This window comes from Micropterus salmoides, unplaced genomic scaffold (genome assembly GCF_014851395.1).
Source record: "Micropterus salmoides isolate LMB-PRFRI ecotype aquatic unplaced genomic scaffold, ASM1485139v1 Ms_hic_scaffold_23, whole genome shotgun sequence".
NCBI lineage: Eukaryota > Metazoa > Chordata > Actinopteri > Centrarchiformes > Centrarchidae > Micropterus > Micropterus salmoides.
The window spans coordinates 1290785-1314313 of NW_024041484.1; the positions used below are offsets into that span (position 1 = coordinate 1290785).

Consider the following 23529-nt stretch of genomic DNA (forward strand, 5'->3'; position numbering starts at 1 on the left):
TGTTCAAATGGCCCTAAGGACGAGCGGGACACTGAGGCAGTTGCATAAGCTACTTCAGCCATATTTGCCGCACTGCAGCCATCAAGCAGCAGGGCTGATATAATGTGAATGGAGGGATGAAAAGAAAAGACAAGACGCTGGGAGCAGAAGACGTCCTTTTATTTCAGAAACTCACAGGAGTGAGTAAAAGCTGACGATGACAGAAAGTTCTGGAGAGATTAGAGCCGAATGTTTGAATCACTCCAATCACGGGGCCAAGCCTAGGTTAGGTTTTCTCCTAATGGATGTTGTTACTGTGAGGAAGGATTTTACGCTATGGAGATGCTGAAAGTGTTAAATCCTAAAACAAAAGATATTATTACTTTATATATCTAGCACTGTTTTCAAGCTGAATTTGTCTTCCGAAAGGGCCAGTGCAATGTTGGAATTTTTTTCGAATACAAGTCTACATCAGTGTGATCTATCTGAAAGTGCACGTCATCTGCAGCTCTAGTCAGTTGCCACTGCTCTCACTGAGCCCTGTTTATTTGTGTTCTTGTATGAACATGTGAAGTGCCACCCAGCTGCCTCTCTGACAGACCGAGCTGTGGTAGTGCACTAAAGTCACGGGTGAGCCGTGCCACCACCGTGCCAACACGGAAGACGGGTACTTGAGACTGTCGTGGAAATTATATTCCTGGTGTGAGGTTAAGCAAAAAATTTAGTTACAACAAACCGTTGTCTTTATTTAATTTATTTAACAAAAGAGAATAACTACAACACAAATCAGCTGGACAGTCACTAACGTCTGGCCCCGAGCAAAGGGATGCATCATCATTTACACAGTCTAGGTTTTATATTTTGGGCAACAGAGATCCTCTCTCGGCTTGAATGAACATTCCAGGAGAGGAGAGGAACAACAAGAGAGGAAAACACCAAAAACCATCTCACAGCTCTGACCTAAACCCTAGTAAATGTGGACGGACTAACATAAGGAGTCTAGGAGAGGAAAGGTTAAGAATAAAACACAATACATAATAATAACAATAATAATAATAATAAAATAACATACATAAAAGATTAAATGTAAGAGGACACAATTGTCTGCCATAACAGAGGCTACACACGTTTGCATTGCAGATTTGGTCTCGGTTTCAGAACCGTTAGATCCCTAATGTGTATGACACTAACCACAGAGCTACACTGCCGCGGAGGGACACGGCCCACTGGTGCATAGCATGCAAATATTGAACCTGCTAGAATCTCATCTGTCAAACCAGCTAATAACATCTGTCCACACATGATTCTAAATGATCTTCCGCCTACAGCTGTGAGCATGGGACCAGTGTATCGGGAACAGTTTCAATTCAAAATATGCTTCTGTTGCAGCCATATATTTCAAATGTTGACTCATCAGTCCAGAACACCTGCTGCAATTTTTCCTTTGTTGCAGTGCATAGTTAAATCACTTGGCTTTGTTTCTATGTCAGACGTCAGAAGTCTTTCATGAAGGCCACTTCTGACCAGACGTCTCCAGACTAGATGGTGTACCAGGGTCCCACTGTTTTAGAAGAAGAAGATATACTTTATATGTTTTCTGCAGCTCGGAGCCGATGGCCCTGCTGGACATCTTCTGATTGTGAATGGAAGTAAGCGTCTTTGGCCGACCACTGCGTCTACAGTCCTCAGTGTCCCTGGTTTCTTGGTGCTTCTTCAAAAGAGCTTGGACAGCACATCTGGAAACCCCTGTCTGCCTGGGAGAGACCTTGCTGATGCAGTATAACTACCTTGTGTCTTGTTGCTGTGCTCAGTCTTGTCAAGGTGTGAGTTTGACAGTAAACGCTCCTCAGCAGCCTCACCTTTTAGCTGAGTTTGCCTACAAAATCCCTGACCAACACCTAGAAGATTTAATGTTGTTTATAGGCAAAGGGTGGTCACACCAAATACAGATTTGATTTAGTTTTTTCTTTTGTTTACTCACTAAATCAAGATTACTTTGAGCTAGCGGGCACGTTATAACTGATCACTTCCATCCCTCACATTAGAAGACCTACACTTGCCATCAGTCTGTGCTCCTCTTAGATTTCTAATTTCTGTTACGTTTTACCCTTCAATCCGCTGCAATAAACAATCCAGCCAATGGTTCAGAAATAGCTGCCCAGTCTCTCTAATCTGCCCTGACAAGTCCACACATGGCCCAGTTACATAAACTGAGGAGGTGAGCGGGCTCCGTCTGTGCAGGAATGAACATGACTCGAGCTCAGTCACACACACAAAAACAGGGTCACTTCATTGGTGATAATGTGCTGCTGGAGGAGATTTCGGCTGTTGGTTAAACATATTTTGGGGGATTTACGTTGAGTGGCTGTGACATAATGATGCCGCGCCAATCCCTCACCGTCCTGAGCTCCTATCAATAATCAGAATCAGCTTTATTTGCCAGGTATGTGTACACATTTGAGAAATTTAACTCTGGATTGTACATTGCACACATACACACTAAACAAAAACAATATAGACAGATTGAGATAATAGTGCAATGAGCAGAGTGCAAAGGATGCAGGAGATGACGACGACGACGACGACGGATGTGATACACAGGTGCACATCTGTTGGTTTTGGCGTCCAGTGCTCTGTAGCACCGACCAGAGGGGAGGAGCTGGAAAAGATTATGTCCGGGGTGAGATGGATCTGCAGTGATGTTTCCTGCCCGTTTCCAGACTCTGGAAATGTATAAGTCCTGAATGGAGGGCAGGTTGGCACTGATGATTTTTTCTGCAGTCCTGACTGTCCGTTGTAGTCTGCTCCTGTCCTTTTTGGTGGCAGATCCAAACCAGACAGTGTTGGAGGTGCAGAGAACAGACTGGATGATGGCTGTGTAGAAGTGGATCAGCAGCTCCTTAGGCAGGTTGAGTTTCCTGAGCTGACACAGGAAGTACATCCTCTGCTGGGCCTTCTTGATGATCGTGTCAGTGTTGGGCTCCCACTTCAGGTCCTGGGATATAGTGGAACCCAGAAACCTGAAGGTTTCCACGGCAGACACAGGGATGTTTAGAATGGTGATGGGGGGCAGAGTGGGGGGGGTTCATCTCCACAGTTTTGAGCGTGTTAAGCTCCAGGATGTTCTGGCCACACCAGAGAGCCAGCTGATCAACCTCCCGTCTGTAGGCCGATTCATCACCGTCCCGGATGAGGCCGATGACCGTCGGGTTGTCAATAAACTTCAGGAGTTGGACAGATGGGTCTCCTGAAGTGCAGTCGTTGGTGTAGAGGTAGAAGAGCATTGGGGAGAGCGCACACCCCTGGGGGCGCCAGTGCTGATAGTCCGGGTGCTGGATGTGATGTTTCCCAGCCTCACCTGCTGACTCCTGTCACTCAGGAAGTCTGTGATCCACTGCCAGGTGGAGGCTGGCACAGTGAGCTGGGTGAGTTTGGTGCTGAGGATGTCCGGGATGATGGTGTTGAACGCCGAGGTGCAGTCCACGAACAGGATCCTAGCATATGTCCCTGGAGTGCCTGAAGTGTTGCAGGATGTAATGCAGTCCCAAGTTGACTGCATCATCCACTGACCCGTTAGCCCTGTTGGCAAACTGCAGGGGGTCCAGCAGGGGGCCTGTAATGTCCTTCAGGTGGGCCAACATCAGTCTTTCAAAGGACTTCATGACTACAGATGTCAGGGCGACAGGCCTGTAGTCATTTAGTCCAGAGATGGAGGGTTTTTTGGGGACCGGAATGATTGTGGAGCGTTTGAAGCAGGAGGGAACTTCACACAGCTCCAGTGATCTGTTGAAAATGGGGGCCAGCAGGTTTGGAAAGATTTATAGGCAGGATGGAGACACACCGTCTGGGCCAGGAGCCTTCCTGATCTTCTCCTCTGGAAGAGCTAGCTCACATCCTCTTCACAGATTGTGAGTGCAGGTGAGGGGTCAGAGAGGGGGGGTGTCAGTGGGGGAAGGTGATTGTTTGAAGATGGTGTTGGAGCGGGGGAGAGGTGTGACTGTGGGCTTTTTAAACCTACAATAGAAACTATTCAGCTCGTCAGCCAGTTGTTGAGTACCAGCAGCGTTGGGGGATGGTCTCCTGTAGTGAGTGTCTGCAGGCCTCTCCACACTGACGCAGGGTCGCTGGCTGTGAAGCTGTTTCCTAGCTTTCCAGTCTAGCTCCTCTTTGCAGCTTTGGTCTCTTTAGTCAGTGTGTTCCTGGCCTGGTTATACAGGACTCTGTCCCCACTTCTGAAGGCCTCCTCCTTGGTCTGACGAAGCTGCCTGAGTTTTGCTGTGAACCAGGGTTTTTGGCTGTTGTATGTGCGGAAGGTTTTAGTCGGCACACACGTCCTCACAAAAACTGATGTAAGACGTCACAGTGTCAGTTAGTTTGTCCAGGTCAGTGGCTGCAGCCTCAAAAACACTCCAGTCAGTGCAGTCAGAGCAGGATTGTTCAAATTTTCAGTTGCATCTCAAAGATAGAACTTTTGGAGATTTTGATTTGGGAGGTACAGTAATTTATTTGCTGCCTCAGACCCTGTCTTTCTTGTCTTTGCCTCATTCGTCTTGTGTAGTACAGTGGATCTCAAAGTGGGGTCTGGGGACCCCCTGGGGGGGTAATCCATTTTCACTAAATTTCCATTCTTAAGAAACACAGTGACAGAACATATGACTATTTTGGTCATGGTTTCATACACTTTCTGTAATACCATCTAAAAGCCAAAATCTTACCAGATGAGGGTCAGCTGATTTGTGTCAGTTTAGGGGTCCTTGAAAATGATTCAGAACCACTGGTGTAGTAGACGAGCTAACTCTGAGGAAACCAGTGAACATCTCAGCTCTTCAATTTAAATGTAAGCAGAGGTGCATCTCTATCTATAAATATATTAAATATAAAAATTTATAAAAAATATGACCATATAGTTTCTCTCCCTGTCAGTAGTCTAAATTACATGATTCTAAAAAGTATTTTCTACATGCATTGTCCTAAGCCATGGTTAATTTCAAACTGCATCATAATCCACTTCTTCACAGACAAACGCTGATCTCTCCTTCACAACAGTTACACTTAGGACAGTTATGGTGCCTCTCTCACCACTGGTGTACCAGTGATGAGAGGCACATGTGTGTGAAGGCCACCTGGCAGCTGTTGGCATCTGCTGGGGACCCTGGGCCTGGATATTTGTGCTGCAGCAGAGGGAGGCCAACTAGGTGGCATTCAGTGGTATGTTTGCAGTACACACATGAATGGATTCCAACGAAGGTTAAAATCAAGGGCAACTGGACTTGGTTGAAGATACTGGAAGACGTTTCGTCCCTCATCCAAAGGACTTCTTCAGTTCTGACTGACTGGCAGGGAAACTCAGCCATTTAACCTCAGTGGGGTTGTTGGCCCGGGTCATCGATACCAGTGTGGTGCAGTGTTCTCATGACCCCTAGCTTGTGCTCCAGTGGGTGGTGGGAATCGAACAGTAGGCATTGGTCTGTGTGTGTGGGTTTTCTGTAAACACCAATCTGCAGGCTCCTGTCCTCTTCAATGTGTACAACGCAGTCCAGGAAGGCCAAACTGTTGTTGTGAACATCCTCTCGTGTGAACTTGATGTTACTGTCCACAGAGTTGATGTGTTCTGTGAAGGCTTGCACTTCCTGGCTTTTAATTTTGACCCAGGTGTCGTCCACATATGGATGGTTTGAAAGAGGTGTCAAGGAAGCCATCTACACCAGGGTTGAGAAGCCGTCATTGAACAGGGGAGGGGGTCTACGCCACCACTTATCCCCCACTTACAATGCTGTCCTTTTATCACTTCCCAGGAAACTCGACAAACGTAACCTATTGGCCTCAGGTGAAGATACCAACGATGGTCGTTCAGTCTTGGCCACAGGTAGTCTTAACGACTGTAACGACTGTCGTCACAGAAACAAGGAACACTAACGAACCAGCGTTATCGATGACCCGGGCCAACGACCCCACTGACGTTAAATAGCTGAGTTTCCCTGCTAGTCAGTCAGAACTGAAGAAGTCCTTTGGATGAGGGACGAAACGTCTTCCAGTATCTTCAACCAAGTCCAGTTGCCCTTGATTTTAACATTCGTTGGATAACTATGACCTGGATGACTGAGAATCTTCATAGACACATGAATGGATTGATTCACTATATTCAGTCTGCTGTGCAGTCACACAGAGTGGTCAACTTAATGGTATGTAGTGCCGGGGGGTGATAAAGATGTTGCAGAAGAAGGAAATAAAGGAGGTAGAGAGCATGATGACAGCATGAGACAGACACCAGAGACAAAGAAAAAGGGGGAAAGGGAAGATAATGTCACGATCGTGGTGTGGAGGCAGGTTGGAGAACCCAAACGCAGGACACAGAGCGGGGCAGGTATGGTACAACGAAGGGTTTTAATAAACAAACAAAAGCGAGCACACTTACAGGTGAGTGGCTGAATAACTGAAATCCAAAATCCAAAAGTACCGGGAGACGAGACAAGACGAGACAAGCAAGGCTGGTTACAGGCAGAGAGTACACACACGACAGACTGGGGGGTAACATGAACAATGACCGGACAAGGACAAGACAGAAACACCAGGTATATATACACAGGGACTAACGAGCAGGGCGGGAGCAACACAGGTGACAGACATGAGACTAACGAGGCAGAGAGAGAGAGCAGAGGAAAACAGAGACTTGACATGACAAGCAGACTATATAACAGATACTGGACACTAGACAGGACAGAACCCAAAACTCAACATACCAAGGCAGATACCAAACTCAAAAGTAAACACAAAGGATGGCCAACCGGCAGAGCGTGACAGATAATGCAATTTACAACAAATAACGTTTAGAGAGTGGGAGAATATGACATGGACTAGCTTATCTGATGGTGGTCATGCTTTGTTTACACAGCCTTATCACACAGGCCAGAGGTCAGTGGATGATTGGAACTCAATCAGAGAGAGATCAAAGTCTTAACCAGCCAGCTACAACACAAACACACGTCTTTTCTTTCCTCTAGAACAAGCAGACATGACCAGCCAACCACAGGTCCTCATTCTGACAGACACCTTGTTTCACATTTGCATTCAGTGGTATGTTTGCAGTGCAGACACATAGAGTGAATGTTGTTGACATCTCACCGTAGTTAATTTGGGCGGCTGTCTGGTTGTGTTCAATCAGTGACCAGGGATAACTTGTATTAAGGAATCAAACTTGTTGACAATTTAAAGTCAACAGTCAGTCAAAGAGATATGAACTTAATATTGAATCCACACTGGATAAAGACACACCTGCAGTTCACTACTGGTGCAAGTCATCATATATGTACACCAAATATACTTGACGACTTAAAAAGCAAACATTCATACAGCAAAGTGTAGCCTATATAGGCTACATGAGTGATCAATCGACAACAAAGTCAAAGTAAACATCAGACATAGCCTATAACAAGCAATAATCAAATCATACCCAATTTATCCCATCCTTATTGTCAACTCAGTGTTGGGCAAGTTACTCAGAAATAATACAGCTACTTACAAGTTACTTAGCATATACTCCTTGAAAAAGTAATATTAGCTACTCTACTTTTTACTGGGTGATATAACGCCACTCTCTCCTGACGAGTCCAAGCATCAGTGGCAGCAGCGGCCGGAGTTTTTCCGAGTTTCACGTTGCTGCGCTGCTTTAGCTGATGTTTTAATTAAGTAAAGATGTAGAAATGTTTGCGGTCGAAAGCTTTTAGCTGAGCAGTGGCTACACAGAGGCTACGCTGTCGCCTGACGTGCACCTCCTCAAAAATGTAACTACGACGCGGACCGTAAGCTCTGTGATTGGTCGGCTGGGTAGCCTCGCAATGCCTCCAAGCAAAACAGCGACAGTAACACAGTGAATCAGTATATTTGACTGTCGCAACCCAAGCGAAATGACTCGTTTCGCTATCAGAATGTGATCCATTCAGTCGGTAACATTTGAAAAGGCTACACCAGCAGCACATTTTACAGTTTTACCCCCATTTACATTAGCGGAGCACTAAACCGGAAGTTAGCCTGCTCGGTCGGCAAAAGTCAACACAGTGGACACTGTAGCGCTACTGCCGACTAGCGTTTGGGGGTCTAATTACAGAATGACGGACACACCTACGCACAAGTATAAATGCATGGCTACGTGCGTAGCCTACGGCGTAGGGATGCACGAGACAAAATCACATCCCTGATTTATATAATAAAATTGGTTATGTAACCTTATGCAGTGTGCTTTGCTTGTAGTTACCCACAGACAATTATCACCAGTCTGCAGTTGTACGAGTGTTTTAGTGTGTGTCAACTAACTTAACTGTTCTGAGTTTGTGGCTTGTAACTTTATGGTTTTGGTTCCGCACTTATTAGCATCATTTCCAGCGGCGGTGAACATAGTGGAGCATAATTTGTAATAAGCATCTTTATGCTAACAAATACAGCATATCAACTTATACAATGATAATATGTTATTGTTGTGTTTAAGGCTGAATCAGGACAGCTCACAACAGGATGCTGGTAGGAAATGTAAACGTAGGTTGTTGTTTTTTTTTGACCAAAGGAACAGTCATTATATGAAAAAAAAACCACCATAAAAAATTAATAGACATTTATGAAATATAACATAACTCATAAGATGAGTCATGATGCAGGTGATTTACCACCTTAGTAAGAACATTTCAGATAAAATGCCTAGAAGGAGCATTTACATGATTTACAGGTTAGCTGAGATTAGAGTGTTTAGATGAAGCATTCATATTCTGACTGGGCTCCTTTTCTGACCATAAAGGGATCCATGTATAGCGCATTACTTAATTTGGCCAAACTTAGCCTCCTACCTCAAAAAATGTCATATATGTAGTATGTCTTCAAGAAATGTCATCAAATCTCAGAGAGAGCACTAAGTTTATAGTACAGTAGGAAAATTTTATATCACAATTAAAGTGACCAGAATGTTCACGGTTATAAGTATTACATTGTTAAAATGTGGTAAAAATGTTCAAAAAGTCCTGATTCACCAAGTTTTACATGGAAAACCACAAATAGAGTTAGCAGCACGGTGCTTTGTGTTTGCATAAACCTTATGATAACATGACAACCATTTTTGCTTTAAAAGCTGTGACAGTAAAGATGGTATAAACTTATAAGAAGAACGTGACAGTAACTGCAATTAGCCCAACAGCTTACTTAAACACAGAGAAGTCTTGTGCAGGAGTCTGCAGAATTTCTCCTGTTGAACACTTTGACAATCACATCCACGATTGCCGGAGTTTAAATGAACAAATTATATTGGTAGGGTGACTAAACCACGTAAAGCGTTATCATGTGCAATGAGTCTGCAGACACCACGCATTGTTCTGCTGCTGTATGCGTGGTGTTTTTCCAAAAGTAGCTAACACAGAGCTTCAGTTTACCAGCTGTAAGCAAGTTAATTTTTCACTGTGTCACAAAGATGACTCATAATAAGTAGTGTATTCTTTGATCACGTTTCCCACAGCACGACCACACTTCAGACTTGAGGTCCGGCTTAGTTTGTATGTTTGTGAAGCTTTACAACACCCCACCAATCTCTGCCAGACACACTGTTGCTATTATCAGCCTGAAAAGCAATTACATAATGCATTTCACCTCTGTAAGGCTCAGAGTCCACTGTGTGTGTCCAGCAGGTCTCACAGTGAGGTGGTGATCTGTCAGTAGGCAGCAGGGCCCCTGCACCACAGCGGCTCTAATCTGTCATAAGGGGCCTCAGTTACCGTTGTGCAGCCTATCTCCGTTATATAAAGAGATTTACAGCCTGCCTGACATAACACCGTGCTGCACACTCTTACAACGATGAGGTTCATTTGAGCTGATGCTGTCTGGGACTCAGAGGTATTATATTCTCTCTCTCTACTGAATACTTACTCAGAATATATGTTGTTTACTTATTCTTTAGTGTAATCGAGTCTTATTTATAATACTTTGTGTGTTTGGATGAAGAGTAAAGATAATTGCAAAGTTTGGTGTGTTTTATTTACTACAAAGAGAAGGGTTTGGTAGACGTTACAAATGAGAGTAAGGACTTTGAGAAGTATAGAAGTAAGTATAGAGGAGGCCTGTTGTCCTCTGTTCAGTGAAGAGGAAGAAACGAGAGAGATGCACCACAGTGTCCTAGGACTACAGGTAGTCAACCTTGGTACTAAGAAATTCCGGATGAAAGACAACCAGTATGTTACACAAATGGCTGCCTTTCAGTACATCACCAAGGTTACTGTGTACATTCCAAGTGATGTATGACATGTATGAGATGATGGCACACACAAACACACAAAGGCACAACATGAGGTTCTTCTACAGTTTGTCCCTTTGCAAAGGTGCTGTTCCTATTTTCATGAAACATAAGCTGGGAAACAGACCTTACAGGTGTGTACAGTCCTTGAACAGCTCTATCAAAGCTCTCTTTTTCTTTTTACCCACAACTACTCCTGCCACTTGTCTGAACATCATGCATGCCTTCAAGGAGAGACTGTCAGAGCAGTTATCTCCATCTGAACGAGTCTCTATGCCATCAGGCCTGTTCAGAACAGCTATAAACACTCTTGGCCTTAGACATGGCTGACCATGATTCTAACCTTCAATATTCACAATAAAAAGACTATTAACTTCATCCTACTGTAAAAAAGTTAACCCAAAACAGACAAAAGAACAGAATGTTGAGTTTCTATGGTCATGTCCAGCTCCAACTGATTTGTGGGCCTCTCAAAAAAAACGACCCCCAAGTTCCCCCTGGTTCCTTTGTCTCATTCCTCTCGCACAGAAAGAGAACATATGGAGCTCAGGGTCAGAGGTCAACATGAGCGAGGGACTATGAAATGGCTCCTCACGCCTCCCAAGATCAACTGCTCACTTTGCTGTTGGAGACGGAAAAGCATTAGCAAAGCGATGTTACCAGTCAGCAACAGCTAGCTGCATCCTCTGAGGTCATCAGGTCTCGCTGAATCCCAGAGGCATTACGGGTCCCTCCTGCCCACCCCTACCCCCAACCCTTGAACTTTAACTAGCACCATATGGCAGACTCTTCTATACTGTATGGATCCAGGATGAGACTGCACATCCCTGACACTCAACATATTGTCAGGCACATGGCAGGGAGGTTCAGGGCTCTGTCACGACCTTCAGCTGAACATGGACAAGTCAACTACGTCACTTTTCGTGTGTGCAATTATGTGCAACACCGTGAGTGCCTTTGAGGAGAAACTGTAGGAGAGTGTGCGCCATTATCCCCGTTTATAGGATACAAGACACGACAGGCTTTTTGGCCCAGGATGACTAACAGTCCAAAACCAAAAGATATTCCATTTTAACAATATAAAACAGACAAAAAGCAGCAATTTGGAGAAGATGCGACCAGACTATGTGATTTGTCTAATCTTTTGCAGTGGCTATTTGTTTGTTTGCTTGCTTCAATGGAAATAAACCGCATAAACACTGTGGACATTGGACTTACTTCCTTACGTTCCTCAGGTGCCTCAGTGCCCATTTGATTTTGAGTTTGATTTATTTTAATTTTATGTATTGTTCTTTTTGTCTGATTTAAATTGAGGACAAACCGACACTACAGTATGAAGTGTTATTTTTAAAATATTTCAAGTTCAAGGTTTATATCAAGTTTCATGTCTGTCAGGACAAAATATTTTGTGAAACTGACCTACAGTGTGATTCTTTATCAAGAAAAATGGGAGGATGCCCCTGATCAAACATTGCAGGAGGCAGAGAGTAGAGTCAAGGTTATGAACATGAATATGTGTGTGTGTGTGTATATATATATATATATATATACAGTGGGTACGGAAAGTATTCAGACCCCTTTAAATTTTTCACTCTTTGTTTCATTGCAGCCATTTTCCAAAAATCAAAAAAGTTCATTTTATTTTCAGTAATGTACACTCAGCACCCCATCTTGACAGAAAAAAACAGAAATGTGGAAATTTTTGCAAATTTATTAAAAAAGAAAAACTGAAATATCACATGGTCATAAGTATTCAGACCCTTTGCCGTGACACTCATATTTAACTCAGGTGCTGTTTCTGTTTCTTCTGATCATCCTTGAGATGGTTCTACACCTTCATTTGAGTCCAGCTGTGTTTGATTATACTGATTGGACTTGATTAGGAAAGCCACACACCTGTCTATATAAGACCTTACAGCTCACAGTGCATGTCAGAGCAAATGAGAATCATGAGGTCAAAGGAACTGCCTGAAGAGCCCAGAGACAGAATTGTGGCAAGGCACAGATCTGGCCAAGGTTACAAAAAAATTTCTGCTGCACTTAAGGTTCCTAAGAGCACAGTGGCCTCCATAATCCTCAAATGGAAGACGTTTGGGACGACCAGAACCCTTCCTAGAGCTGGCCGTCCGGCCAAACTGAGCTATCGGGGGAGAAGAGCCTTGGTGAGAGAGGTAAAGAAGAACCCAAAGGTCACTGTGGCTGAGCTCCAGAGATGCAGTCGGGAGATGGGAGAAAGTTATAGTAAGTCAACCATCACTGCAGCAATCCACCAGTCGGGGCTTTATGGCAGAGTGGCCCGACGGAAGCCTCTCCTCAGTGCAAGACACATGAGTTTGCTAAAAAACACCTGAAGGACTCCAAGATGGTGATAAATAAGATCCTCTGGTCTGATGAGATAGATAGAACTTTTTGGCCTTAATTCTAAGCGGTATGTGTGGAGAAAACCAGGCACTGCTCATCACCTGTCCAATACAGTCTCAACAGTGAAGCATGGTGGTGGCAGCATCATGCTGTGGGGGTGTTTTTCAGCTGCAGGGACAGGACGACTGGTTGCAATCGAGGGAAAGATGAATGCGGCCAAGTACAGGGATATCCTGGACGAAAACCTTTTCCAGAGTGCTCTGGACCTCAGACTGGGCCGAAGGTTTACCTTCCAACAAGACAATGACCCTAAGCACACCGCTAAAATAACGAAGGAGTGGCTTCACAACAACTCCGTGGCTGTTCTTGAATGGCCCAGCCAGAGCCCTGACTTAAACCCAATTGAGCGTCTCTGGAGAGACCTGAAAATGGCTGTCCACCAACGTTTACCATCCAACCTGACAGAACTGGAGAGGATCTGCAAGGAGGAATGGCAGAGGATACCCAAATCCAGATGTGAAAAACTTGTTGCATCTTTCCCAAAACGACTCATGGCTGTATTAGATCAAAAGGGTGCTTCTACTAAATACTGAGCAAAGGGTCTGAATACTTATGACCATGTGATATTTCAGTTTTTCTTTTTAATAAATTTGCAAAAATTTCTACATTTCTGTTTTTTTCTGTCAAGATGGGGTGCTGAGTGTACATTACTGAGAAATAAATGAACTTTTTGATTTTTGGAAAATGGCTGCAATGAAACAAAGAGTGAAAAATTTAAAGGGGTCTGAATACTTTCCGTACCCACTGTATATATATATATATATATATATATATATATATATATATATATATATATATGTGTGTGTGTGTGTGTGCGTGTGTGCGCGTGTGCGTATGTATGTGTATGTGTGCGTGCGCCCGGAGACTGTTTTGAGGCCTGGCCGTGTGTTACATTACTGCTATGCGTTCAGTGTAGCCTGGAGGAACTGTCTGAATGGATTACTCTAACAGGCTTAACAGCAGACCGGCCAGGCTAACAGAGCACGATGCAACAAGCGGGGGACAAAACGCAGAGAGATGGACCAAATCACTACAGAGTATGAAGGAGCTGATGAGCCGTGGAAGAAATAAAAAGTAAAAGAAGGACGCTAGAATCTTTATCAAAAGCAAACATGGCATGGAGTTCATCATTTAGAAAAACAAGAAAACAAATGTGACAAAGAAAAAAGTCACACTCCTGTCATAATGTTGCCAATATGAATACAGAATGACATAACCAATATACAATAAAACAAGTGTACAGAGGTTTGCTATTTTCTATATTGAGCTTTTAGTTTTGGACGTGCCATATACTATTATCTGCCCATTACCCAGGCATATTATTGTTAGCATCAGTCAACAGGAGCGTGCATCAGTGTCGCTACCCCCTGTCATCATTAGCATACGTCAGTGGCCAGCGTTAGACTCCCAGGCCGGTCTGTGCATGGACAGATGGTCAAGGCCAGAGGGGAGCTTTAGCTGCTCAAATCCTTTTGTGTCCTGCTGCAGCCTGAGGACGCTCCCACCTCAGCCCCGGCCTACAACCTCTGTGCTCCAGTCATCTTCAAAGCTGCACTGGCCAACTACCAACTACCCAGCCACCAACGGCAGCAAAGGAGCTCTCTGAACAAACTGAATATTAATAGCCAAAAACACATTAAACTGGCAGGCCAGCTCCACACAGGTGTGTTAGGGTCAAACTGATCACAGTCATCTCATGAGACTCATGAGTCAAGTGTTGTCAACTTTACTTGACCTCATTACCTCAGTCTCATGTCTACATAAGCGGCTGAGTCACTTTTACATAAAAGTCATACGGGTCAGACCTAGCACTATATCTGTATCACTTTCAGCATGACACATGAACTAAATGCAGCAGCACAACATTAAATATGCACAAGCTTTTCACAAATCAGTTAAATAAATCAGAAAATGCTGCGGCTGTGGCTCAGGAGGTAGAGCGGGTTGGCCGTTAATCGGAAGGTCGGCGGTTCAATCCCTGGCTCCCCCTGGTTGCGTGTTGAAGTGTCCTTGGGCAAGATACTGAACCCCGAATTGCCCCTGGCGGCTATTCCGCCAGTGTGTGAGTGAGTGTGAATGTTAGTTTCCGTTTGAGCACTTAGGCTCAGTGTATGAATGTGTGTGACTGGTGAATGCAGATGTAGTGTAAAAGCGCTTTGAGTGGTCGAAAAGACTAGAAAGGTGCTATACAAGTACAGAGCATTTACATGTTTCACTACCACTCAATGTCACACTAGAGCACCAGCATCTCATACGTAATCAAATGGGCCCTGTGGTCCACTGAGAAAAACAGGTCATTTTATATCCCACATCAGCGTTAAACACACTTCATTTCAACAGCAACAAAATAAAACTCATAACTATCTTTGTTAGTCAAAATAAATCCTTGGCTACCAAAACAAAGAACAGACAAGCTTTGATAACACACACAGAGTGGGTGTGATGTCTTTCTCTGATTGATCTCTGTATTGATGTTCATGTTTCAACTAAGCAGGACAGTCAGTAAGAATTAAAGCAAAAAAAACAAACAAACAAATAAAACCAGCAAATCAAGTAAAATCAGGAAAACCTGATGTCATCAAGCAGCTTGTTGCAAAGCTTTGGGGATCTGGCTGCCAATGGTCTGTCACGAACAATATGCCCTGTGGAGTGGGATAAATGCCATCTCTGTTACACAATGATGCATGCTCCCAGAAAAGATTAAAGGTAGCAATTCAAACTAAGTTGCATGAGGAGCAAACTGACTGAGGCCATGTGTTGAGGCTGAGCAGCTTGCTGAAACAACCCACATCTCGACAGAGAGAGAGAGAGGGGACTGGCCCAGAGATAAAAACTAATTTCCTGTGAGTAATTTTTAAAAAAGCTGAGCTCACAAAAACAATTTAAAACATCTGGTTAAATATATTATATTAAATATAATCTGGATTTGTTATGATCCCACAGTTGGAAAGATCAGCTCATTATCATCCCATATACAAACTTCATGCTATTTGTCCTCCCTATGTCCTCTCCGAGGGAGTCCTGCTGGAAGTCCAGCTGTTATAAAAGACATCCATCTTGAAATATACATGTTCAAACTTGTAGGAAGAGAGGAAACCTTTATTATTGACACCTGTCCAGGAACTGCAGGTGCTTGTAAACCCCCCCCCCCCCGATATTAACTCGCTTACAACAGGATCATGGCCATAAACTAACCGGGGACAAAACACTGACGACAGCCTACAGTCTACTGACAGGAGATCACTGCTGTGGGAGAGCAGTGGGTAATGCTCAGGTGTGAGGAGGGGGAGGTGTGAAGGGTGGAGACACACAGGGGGATGTGAAAGGAGAAAAGAGGGAGTATGAGGAGGAGGAGAAGAAGGTGAAGAGGAAGAGAAGCTGTAGTTCTGCTGGACTTAAAAATGACTGGCAAGTCACATCACACTTACAGCCTCTCCTGTGTGTGGAAATGGACCTTCTAGTCTTCTGCTTTACACTACATGTCACATTCACACTGAGAGGCTGCAAGGTGCCAACTGCTCTTTGTGACATTGCATTTCCCAGACAATCCACTGGATTTCAAATGTTTTTTAGCTTAAGAAGTAGGGAAAAAGAACACTGAGGGAAATCGTGACGGCCTTTTTTACTTTAAAAAAACATTTGTATACTAATAATAAATCAAAAAATAACAGACAGATTCATCTATAGTAAAAACATTTGTTGCTTCATTAAAATTCAGAAATCCCAACAAAAGTACCAACTCTTTATGCAAACCATGGAAAAGAAACCTGGGACTGGAGGAATTAAAAAACACAGGTCTGCTGTAGGCCTGGCTGTAGAAAGCCATGCACAGGCATCATTATTTGTAACCACGATCCATGAGCAACATTTATAAATGAACATCAGATTTGATGGAATATAATAAAAAACTACTGGCTGTGTTTGACCATTAAAGCAGCTTTTTTTGTGTGGGAGCTATAATGAAGAGACACACGATAAAGTTTGTCACAAAGTTATTAAAATAACTCAGAGAAAGCAACACAAAAATAAAATCGCGATCACAGATCAGTTTGGAAGGTATAAAAACATTTGCGACAAGAGCTGCAGATCAGCTGTAGGACTCACGTCTGTATCGCCTGAGCGCCGGAGGAACGTGATGTTTAACGAGCTTTATTACCTCCCTAATCAGCTGTTCCGCTTGTTTTGGAGCGGAGGAAACCGACTTCGGCTGTGTGTGAAAACCTCCTGACTGATGAAAACTTAAAACAACAACAACTCAGGACCCAGTATTTAGCATAGCGCCATCAGCTGTTCGCTGTAAACACACCGCTGCACACTGGCTGCTGTTTCCCAGCAACACATTTAATGCCGACGTACGATCTCAGGCAACGTCGGTGAGACTTGTGCGGCTCTGTGACTGTTGGTTGTGATTTATCGGTTTGCAAACAATGGTGGAAAAGAGAGGAGCAGCAGCAGACAAACAGCCGACATTCTTCAGTTAAAGCCAGTAGCCTCTGCTCGCCCATTCAGAAATTCACTTTAGGGCAAGCCCCGCCCCCCCAAATTCCCCATTACTTTCGGAAAGTACTACCCCCCGAGCAGGGACTTTTTAGGGGGTAAAATGAAGACCCCAGAACAACATTTAGATCCTGGTCCCTCCGGTGGAAAAACAGTGAGATCCTCCAAAGGTTCCTATATAGTCAAAACGCAGCCATCATCTTAAAGCCTTTTGTATTCTATTTTTGGTATATAGTTGTACAGTCTGTATGAATAAATATATTTGTACATTTGTTAATTGTATTTAAGCCACCTCCTGCTTCATTTTTGTAAGTTGTTTATGTTTGGCAAGTGTAGTTGTAGTTTATGTGAGCTGCTGCTACTGCAACAAGCTGTCCACCCTTTGGTCCTCACTCGTCTCAGATTACCCCTCATGATGCACCGTCATCCGGACAACGCTGATGCTGCCGTGACAGATATCAACATGTTGCCTTTGGCGCTACTTAAACTCATTTCATTGTCAAGCGCCATGCTGCATCTCAGCACCCCCACATATTCTTGTACCCTGAATTGGAGGCAGCCATAATTGCAGTGACCCACATCAAGCAACATTCTATGCCTTTGCTTATTTTAGGCTGCAGCTCCCCTCCTCCCTGCTCTTTGTGTGGCAGAGTGGCCTTATTTCCCCTCAGCCCATTGTTCTAGTCAGACGGCCAGACTTCCTGTAGACCTGCCTCGGGCTCCTTCATGGTTTACAGTGCTCTCTCTTTCTCTGTCTGTCTGTCTGGGATTCTACTTTCTACAAGATCATACACTATTTAACTCTTGCCGTCACAGATTCTGAGCTCTTCGCCCCCAGACTTCACAGACAGCCCCAGAATGCTTATTAGCTGGTTTAATCCCTCCCATAAATAACTACTTCATTGGATCAGACACTCACTCCATACCATTACACTGATCCTCAGCGGTATAAATAACCCTGGCTGGCATTCAGAGCCTGAAATAGTTCCTGCATTCTAACACCAGATGCATTTAGGGTCAGCAGCATTGTGGAGTTGAAAGGTGAGTGGAGTTGTAGATATGAGGTCATTGCTGCTACAGTGTGAGATAAATAAGTCTCCCCCTGCTCCAGCTCGGCCCACAGCACAGAGCCAGCTCTCTTAATCCCTGGTGCTCCTGCCCCAGCTGTAAACAAAACTGCACCAACAGACTGCAATAAAATGTGCAACATCTTGCTGCACACATTAAAGGAAGGAAGAAGTAGAGCCAACACCCAGGTACCTGTAGCCCTCCATCACCTTCACCTTTTATTTCCCGATGTAGACGGTGTTCAGATTAGTCCTGGTCCTCCCTAAATTCCACAACCATCTACTTTGTCTTGGCCACATTCGACTAACTCCCTGTTCTCAGTCTCCTCTCCACTGCTGGCACACCCCACAACAGCAGAGTCATCTGAGAGTTTCTGCAGCTGACAGGACTCAGAGTTGTCCTGTAAATCTGAGGTGTATAGTGTGAAGTGGAAAATTAGAGTACAGTCCCCTGTGGTGCTCCTGTGCTGAGAACCACCTGCTCAGACACAAACTGTGTTCTGTCCGTCAGGTATAACCCAGGAGGTTGCGGAGGTCTCTACCTGCATCTTTTGGAGCTTCCCCCGCAGAAGTACAGGCTGGATTGTGTTAAAGGCACTGGAGTAGTCAAAGAAAATAATCCACACAGTGTTACCAGCCGTTTCCAACAGAGTGGTATCCTCGGCAAACTTCAGAGGCTGTAGGGAGTTGGTCACCTAACATCTGCGATGAGCCAAGAGCAGTCTCTCCAGGACTTATAATGGTTGCGGTCAGAGGACTTCTTTGGTACCAGAACAAGGCAGGATGCTCTACTAATGCTTGATCACTACAGACAAAAACTGGAATGTAAGGCTCTAAACTCGCATTTATTGTTCTTTAATGTTCTGCTAACATGCACAAGGATCAGCCTGTGAGACATACAGTATACTTGTTCTGTCGTTTTCCAGATGAAGAAGACGATTTGCCTCAGTGGTCAACATTATTTGAACAAAATGTGAATTAACCTAATTTAACTGTGCAATAGAACCTCCAAGAGTGAGAAGACATAAAAAATGATTCTCAGACTCAGCTGCATGGGTCAAATCCCTGAAAATAAAAAGGCATATAGTCTTAAATCAGAGCTGTACATTTCTACAGGTGGCAGCATCACAATATGAATCATACAAGTAGCTAATCATGCCTGAGGAGAATAGCAACATTATTGTTCTGAGTAATTCTTTAAGATAAATTGCCAAAATTCTCTGGTCTCTGATTCTCTGACATTAAGATTTTTTTCATAGTTTTCTACAATAGTAAACTTAATATTTTTGGGTTTAGGACTGTAGGTTGGACAAAACAAGACTTTTGAAGAAGTCACTGTAGGAGATGGTGAGGGCAATTTTCACTATATTTTTACATTTTACAGAAAAACAGTGATTCCAGAAAATTATTAGTAGATTAATCTCTGATGAAAGTAATCAGCACCCCTAGTTTAACCCCATGTTAACTTCCCATAGTTAAACCACACACACACACACACACACACACACACACATACAGAACTCTGGAAAATGTCACTAAAATATACTGGTACATTCTTGATAAGTCCACTTGATATCAGGCTAGAAAGGTGCAATCCCAGCTCACTTTCAACACACACATAGACTTTGCTATTCCGAACTTTGGCCCAGAGACTCAGTCACACAGACTGAAGCAATCAATTTGACTTTCATGTAGTAGTACCTCAGCAACACAGCACACAGCCCTCTATGCTATTAGAACCACATCCAGAGTGTAAAGCTCATCAGAAAGTAACTCCACTTTGTGAGGATGGAACACAGTAAAGCCAGTGACTACATCGATCTGGTGAAAGAGTGAACAGCACAGTTTTCCTGGCAGGAGTCTACGCTGCGGAGGATTACACAGAGAGAGGGGAGAGTTCTGATGCCTATGAACAAACACAGCGTCCTACTCAAGTAAACAGGAATTAATCAAAGGGTCCAAGTAGTGGTGTGGCAAGACATTTGCAACCCCTGAATCAACACCCTGTTCCTAATTAAATAATGATCCTGCTTTGGAGGCAGTACGCCCACTGTAACCCCGTGTGGCAGCCTTCAATGCACCAGCAAGACTCAAACAACATACAGTCTTCTCAATGAGAATTACAGGGAGACCTGTATGGTTTTTTGTTTTGTTTTGTTGCTTTCAAAATCTATTTTGGGGTTTAAAACAAGTGGAATATGGCAAAGTGTTCTCCAGGATATGTGCTACAACACAGCAAAAATAATCTCAAATTGCCTTTTATTTGAAAAACACAGCAGTAAAACTACAGTTCAATTTTGAACAGTAGTTTTACTTTGGCGGGGTCAGAGCAGTACAGAGGAGCACAGGAAGCTAAAATCAGATTATAACATTTCCAAAGATACTGGTGATCTTTCACTCTGTTAACACACAATAATCTCATCCTCCTTGTATGTCACCAGTTCACTGTGCAGAAGTGCTGCTGAAGCCCACTGCTGCAACCCTTTCTTCTGCTGCCTGTATTTCTTATTTCTTTACTACACCACTAACTCTGCAAAGGAAATTATGTGTTCAGGGGTTCATGGTGTGTGACACATGGTGATGAGTTAAATAAAAAGAATTTGACATGTCGGGTTGCTGACTGTAACGTGTTTTGTGGTTTGTATCATAATGTAGCCTATCACTGAATAGAACATGCAGGAACATGTGGTGGGTATTTTAGACAACAATATTCCTAAAAGACGTTGAGCCGGAGGACTATTGTTCTTTGTTCTTTAATCATGTAGGATAAAGATTTCCAAAACAAACTAGATGTCACTGAACAGAAGCTCATACCTGCTAACTCGTCCGGTTCCAGTCCGGTTTCTGTGTCTATCCCACAAATAACAAAGTAGTGAGCGAAGCGGCAGGGCGCCGCGCCGGACACCGCGGAGCTCCCACTCATCCCGGCTTCGGTGTGCAGAGCTGTCCGCTCCTAGTTCTCCAAGCGACACATTTCCAGAAAAATGGAAAACTAGATAAAACACTCCACTCAGGTAAAGTGTTGTGCGTCGGCTCCTCGTTGTAAACAGCCTACAAGCTCCGTAATACACCGAAGTTGCTTTTAAATGTTGCTCCAGTGCTCGCTCGCTCTCAGCGCACCGTGTGAGCGGAGCTCCCGACACAGCACTGACTGCGTTGGGGGGGGAGTCGCCTGGCAGGGCGGGATATTCAAATCTCCTCCATTCAGGCCATTAATCATGCAGCTACCATCCAGCAGCCGACTGCTTCACTGTTTTGCATCCACTAGGGACTTAACCCTAGTTCACCCTACCTCAGGTACAACAAAGCACAATAATGTTTCTTAACTTTAAATATTTTACTAAAGTTGTCAAATACGCTAGTCACTGACTGCGGCCCCAATAAAGAATTGCTTGGCCTGTTTCCCTGGTCAAAATGGCTACACATTAAATAAATAATCTACTTCGGCTAGATAGCAGAGGAACCCCAGAAGGCTACTGCGGTGACATGAGCCGCCGATTGCGAAACCGTGGTCAAGCCAGCCGCCGTTTGATTTTTGTTGCGCCTATAGCAGTGTTATTATGGTAAGAAAGGGCCGTGAGCGAGCCGAAGGTCCTGAAAGATACACACGTGGGTTTTTTTTTTTGTGACGTTCTTAGTAATTATTTGAATACGACTACATACCACGGTAATATATTAATATTAATAATATAATTGTTATTAGTTATTATTACAAATGCAAAATGACCGAACTTTGACCGTTCACCAACGTAATTCCTCAGCAGTTAATTCACCGTTGTCACAGCTTCTACTTCCTAGTTAGTTCTAAAATCCCTCCAACAGCAAAAATTAAACAGACTTAAAACTTCCCTTAATAGGTGACATCACCCTTTTCATATCTTCTGCTTCATAGTGTCATCTACTATTACTGGTAGAAATATAACATTTTACTGTCAAAGTTTAAAGGTCATAGTTCAGTCAACATCCTATATCGGTTCATTTTTTTCTTTCTGAGGAGTGTGTTAGGAGATGGTATGACAACCGGGATGTCACCTATTAAAGAATTGTTTTGGTCAAAGGTCAAAGTTCACAGAAATGTTAACTGTCTGTTTAGTTTTCGCTGTTGCAGGGTGCAATATCTGCAATACCTCGTAGTTGTAAATTCTTATAATGTTTGTACCAGTGATACTAGAGGACACTAGGAAGGAGATGTTATGATAACCGTGATTACCTGTTAAAGGAATTGTTTTGACCAAAGTCAAAGTTCAGAGAAATTTCAACTGTCTAAATTTCGCTGTTGTAGTGATGTTAAGAGTGTAATTTCTCCAAGTTTGTACAGTAAATCGTCACGATATTTGTGCCAGTGATAGAAAAATTCATTAGGAAGTAGAAGCCATGATAACGGTGAACTACCTGCTGAGCAATTCACCACTGGGAATTACGTTGGTGAAAGGTTAAATTTCATATTAATTATGTTCACAAAACAGCAAATAAAGGGTCAATTTTTATTAATAACAAGTAATAATAAATTAGATTATTATTATTAAATTATGATTATTACATTTAATTATTGTTACTACTATTATCATTATTCTTCTACTTATTAATATTATTATATTACCGTGGTATGTATTTGTGTTTATATAATCACAAGAGAGCATCACAAAAAACCGCGTATGTATCTTTCAGGACCTTCCGCTCACTCGCACCTTGTGCTTACCATAATAACACTGCTTTAGGCGCAACAGAAATCAGACGGCGGCTGGCCTGACCACGGTTTCGCATTCGGCGGCTCACGTTACCGCAGTACAAGGCTTCAGATTTTGAGGTAGGCTACCCCTACCTACTAATTACAACCATGTTTTTTCAAAACTTCAATATGTCTAGATGTTTGTGGAAAAATATTTTACCTCAAATTTTGTTTATTTGGTTGATATTTAAAACCAAAAATAGTGAAAATCTAGGCTTCTCCCAAACGGCAAGCGTCTGCCTTATCTAAAAGTCATTAGTCAATTAACCTATTTTTATGATAAGACATCAGTCTTTAGTACAAATAAATAACATTTTTGGGTGATTGCCCTCCTTACCTTAATAGTGAAACTATTGCAATATCTTAATAGTGAAACTATTAAGGCAATGATCAAGTGCTGTGAGAAACTGGTTCTTCAGTTCATAAAGAACAACATCCCAGCCAGCCTGGACCCTCACCAGTTTGCTTTCAGAACCAACAGGTCCACAGAGGATGCCATCTCTGCCCTCCACTCAGCCCTCACACACCTTGAGAAAAACAACACCTACATCAGAATGCTGTTTGTGGATTTT

The 23529-nt window shown here is 43.3% G+C and overlaps 1 protein-coding gene across 6 annotated transcripts in view; it reads right to left on the bottom strand.

The window, feature by feature from the left end:
* The window catches only part of dennd5b (DENN/MADD domain containing 5B), a 93284-nt gene extending 71802 nt beyond the window's left edge, over positions 1–21482 (bottom strand). For 2 of the 6 annotated variants that reach the window (XM_038739018.1, XM_038739017.1), the window contains exon 1: positions 21043–21468. In XM_038739018.1, coding sequence (XP_038594946.1) covers positions 21043–21151 — 109 coding nt within the window. In that variant the 5' untranslated portion in view covers positions 21152–21468. Of the gene's footprint in view, positions 1–21042 lie in introns of all 6 variants that reach the window. The other 4 variants (XM_038739022.1, XM_038739019.1, XM_038739020.1 and 1 more) reach the window with 4 other exon arrangements.
* Positions 21483–23529: the final 2047 nt, after the last annotated feature.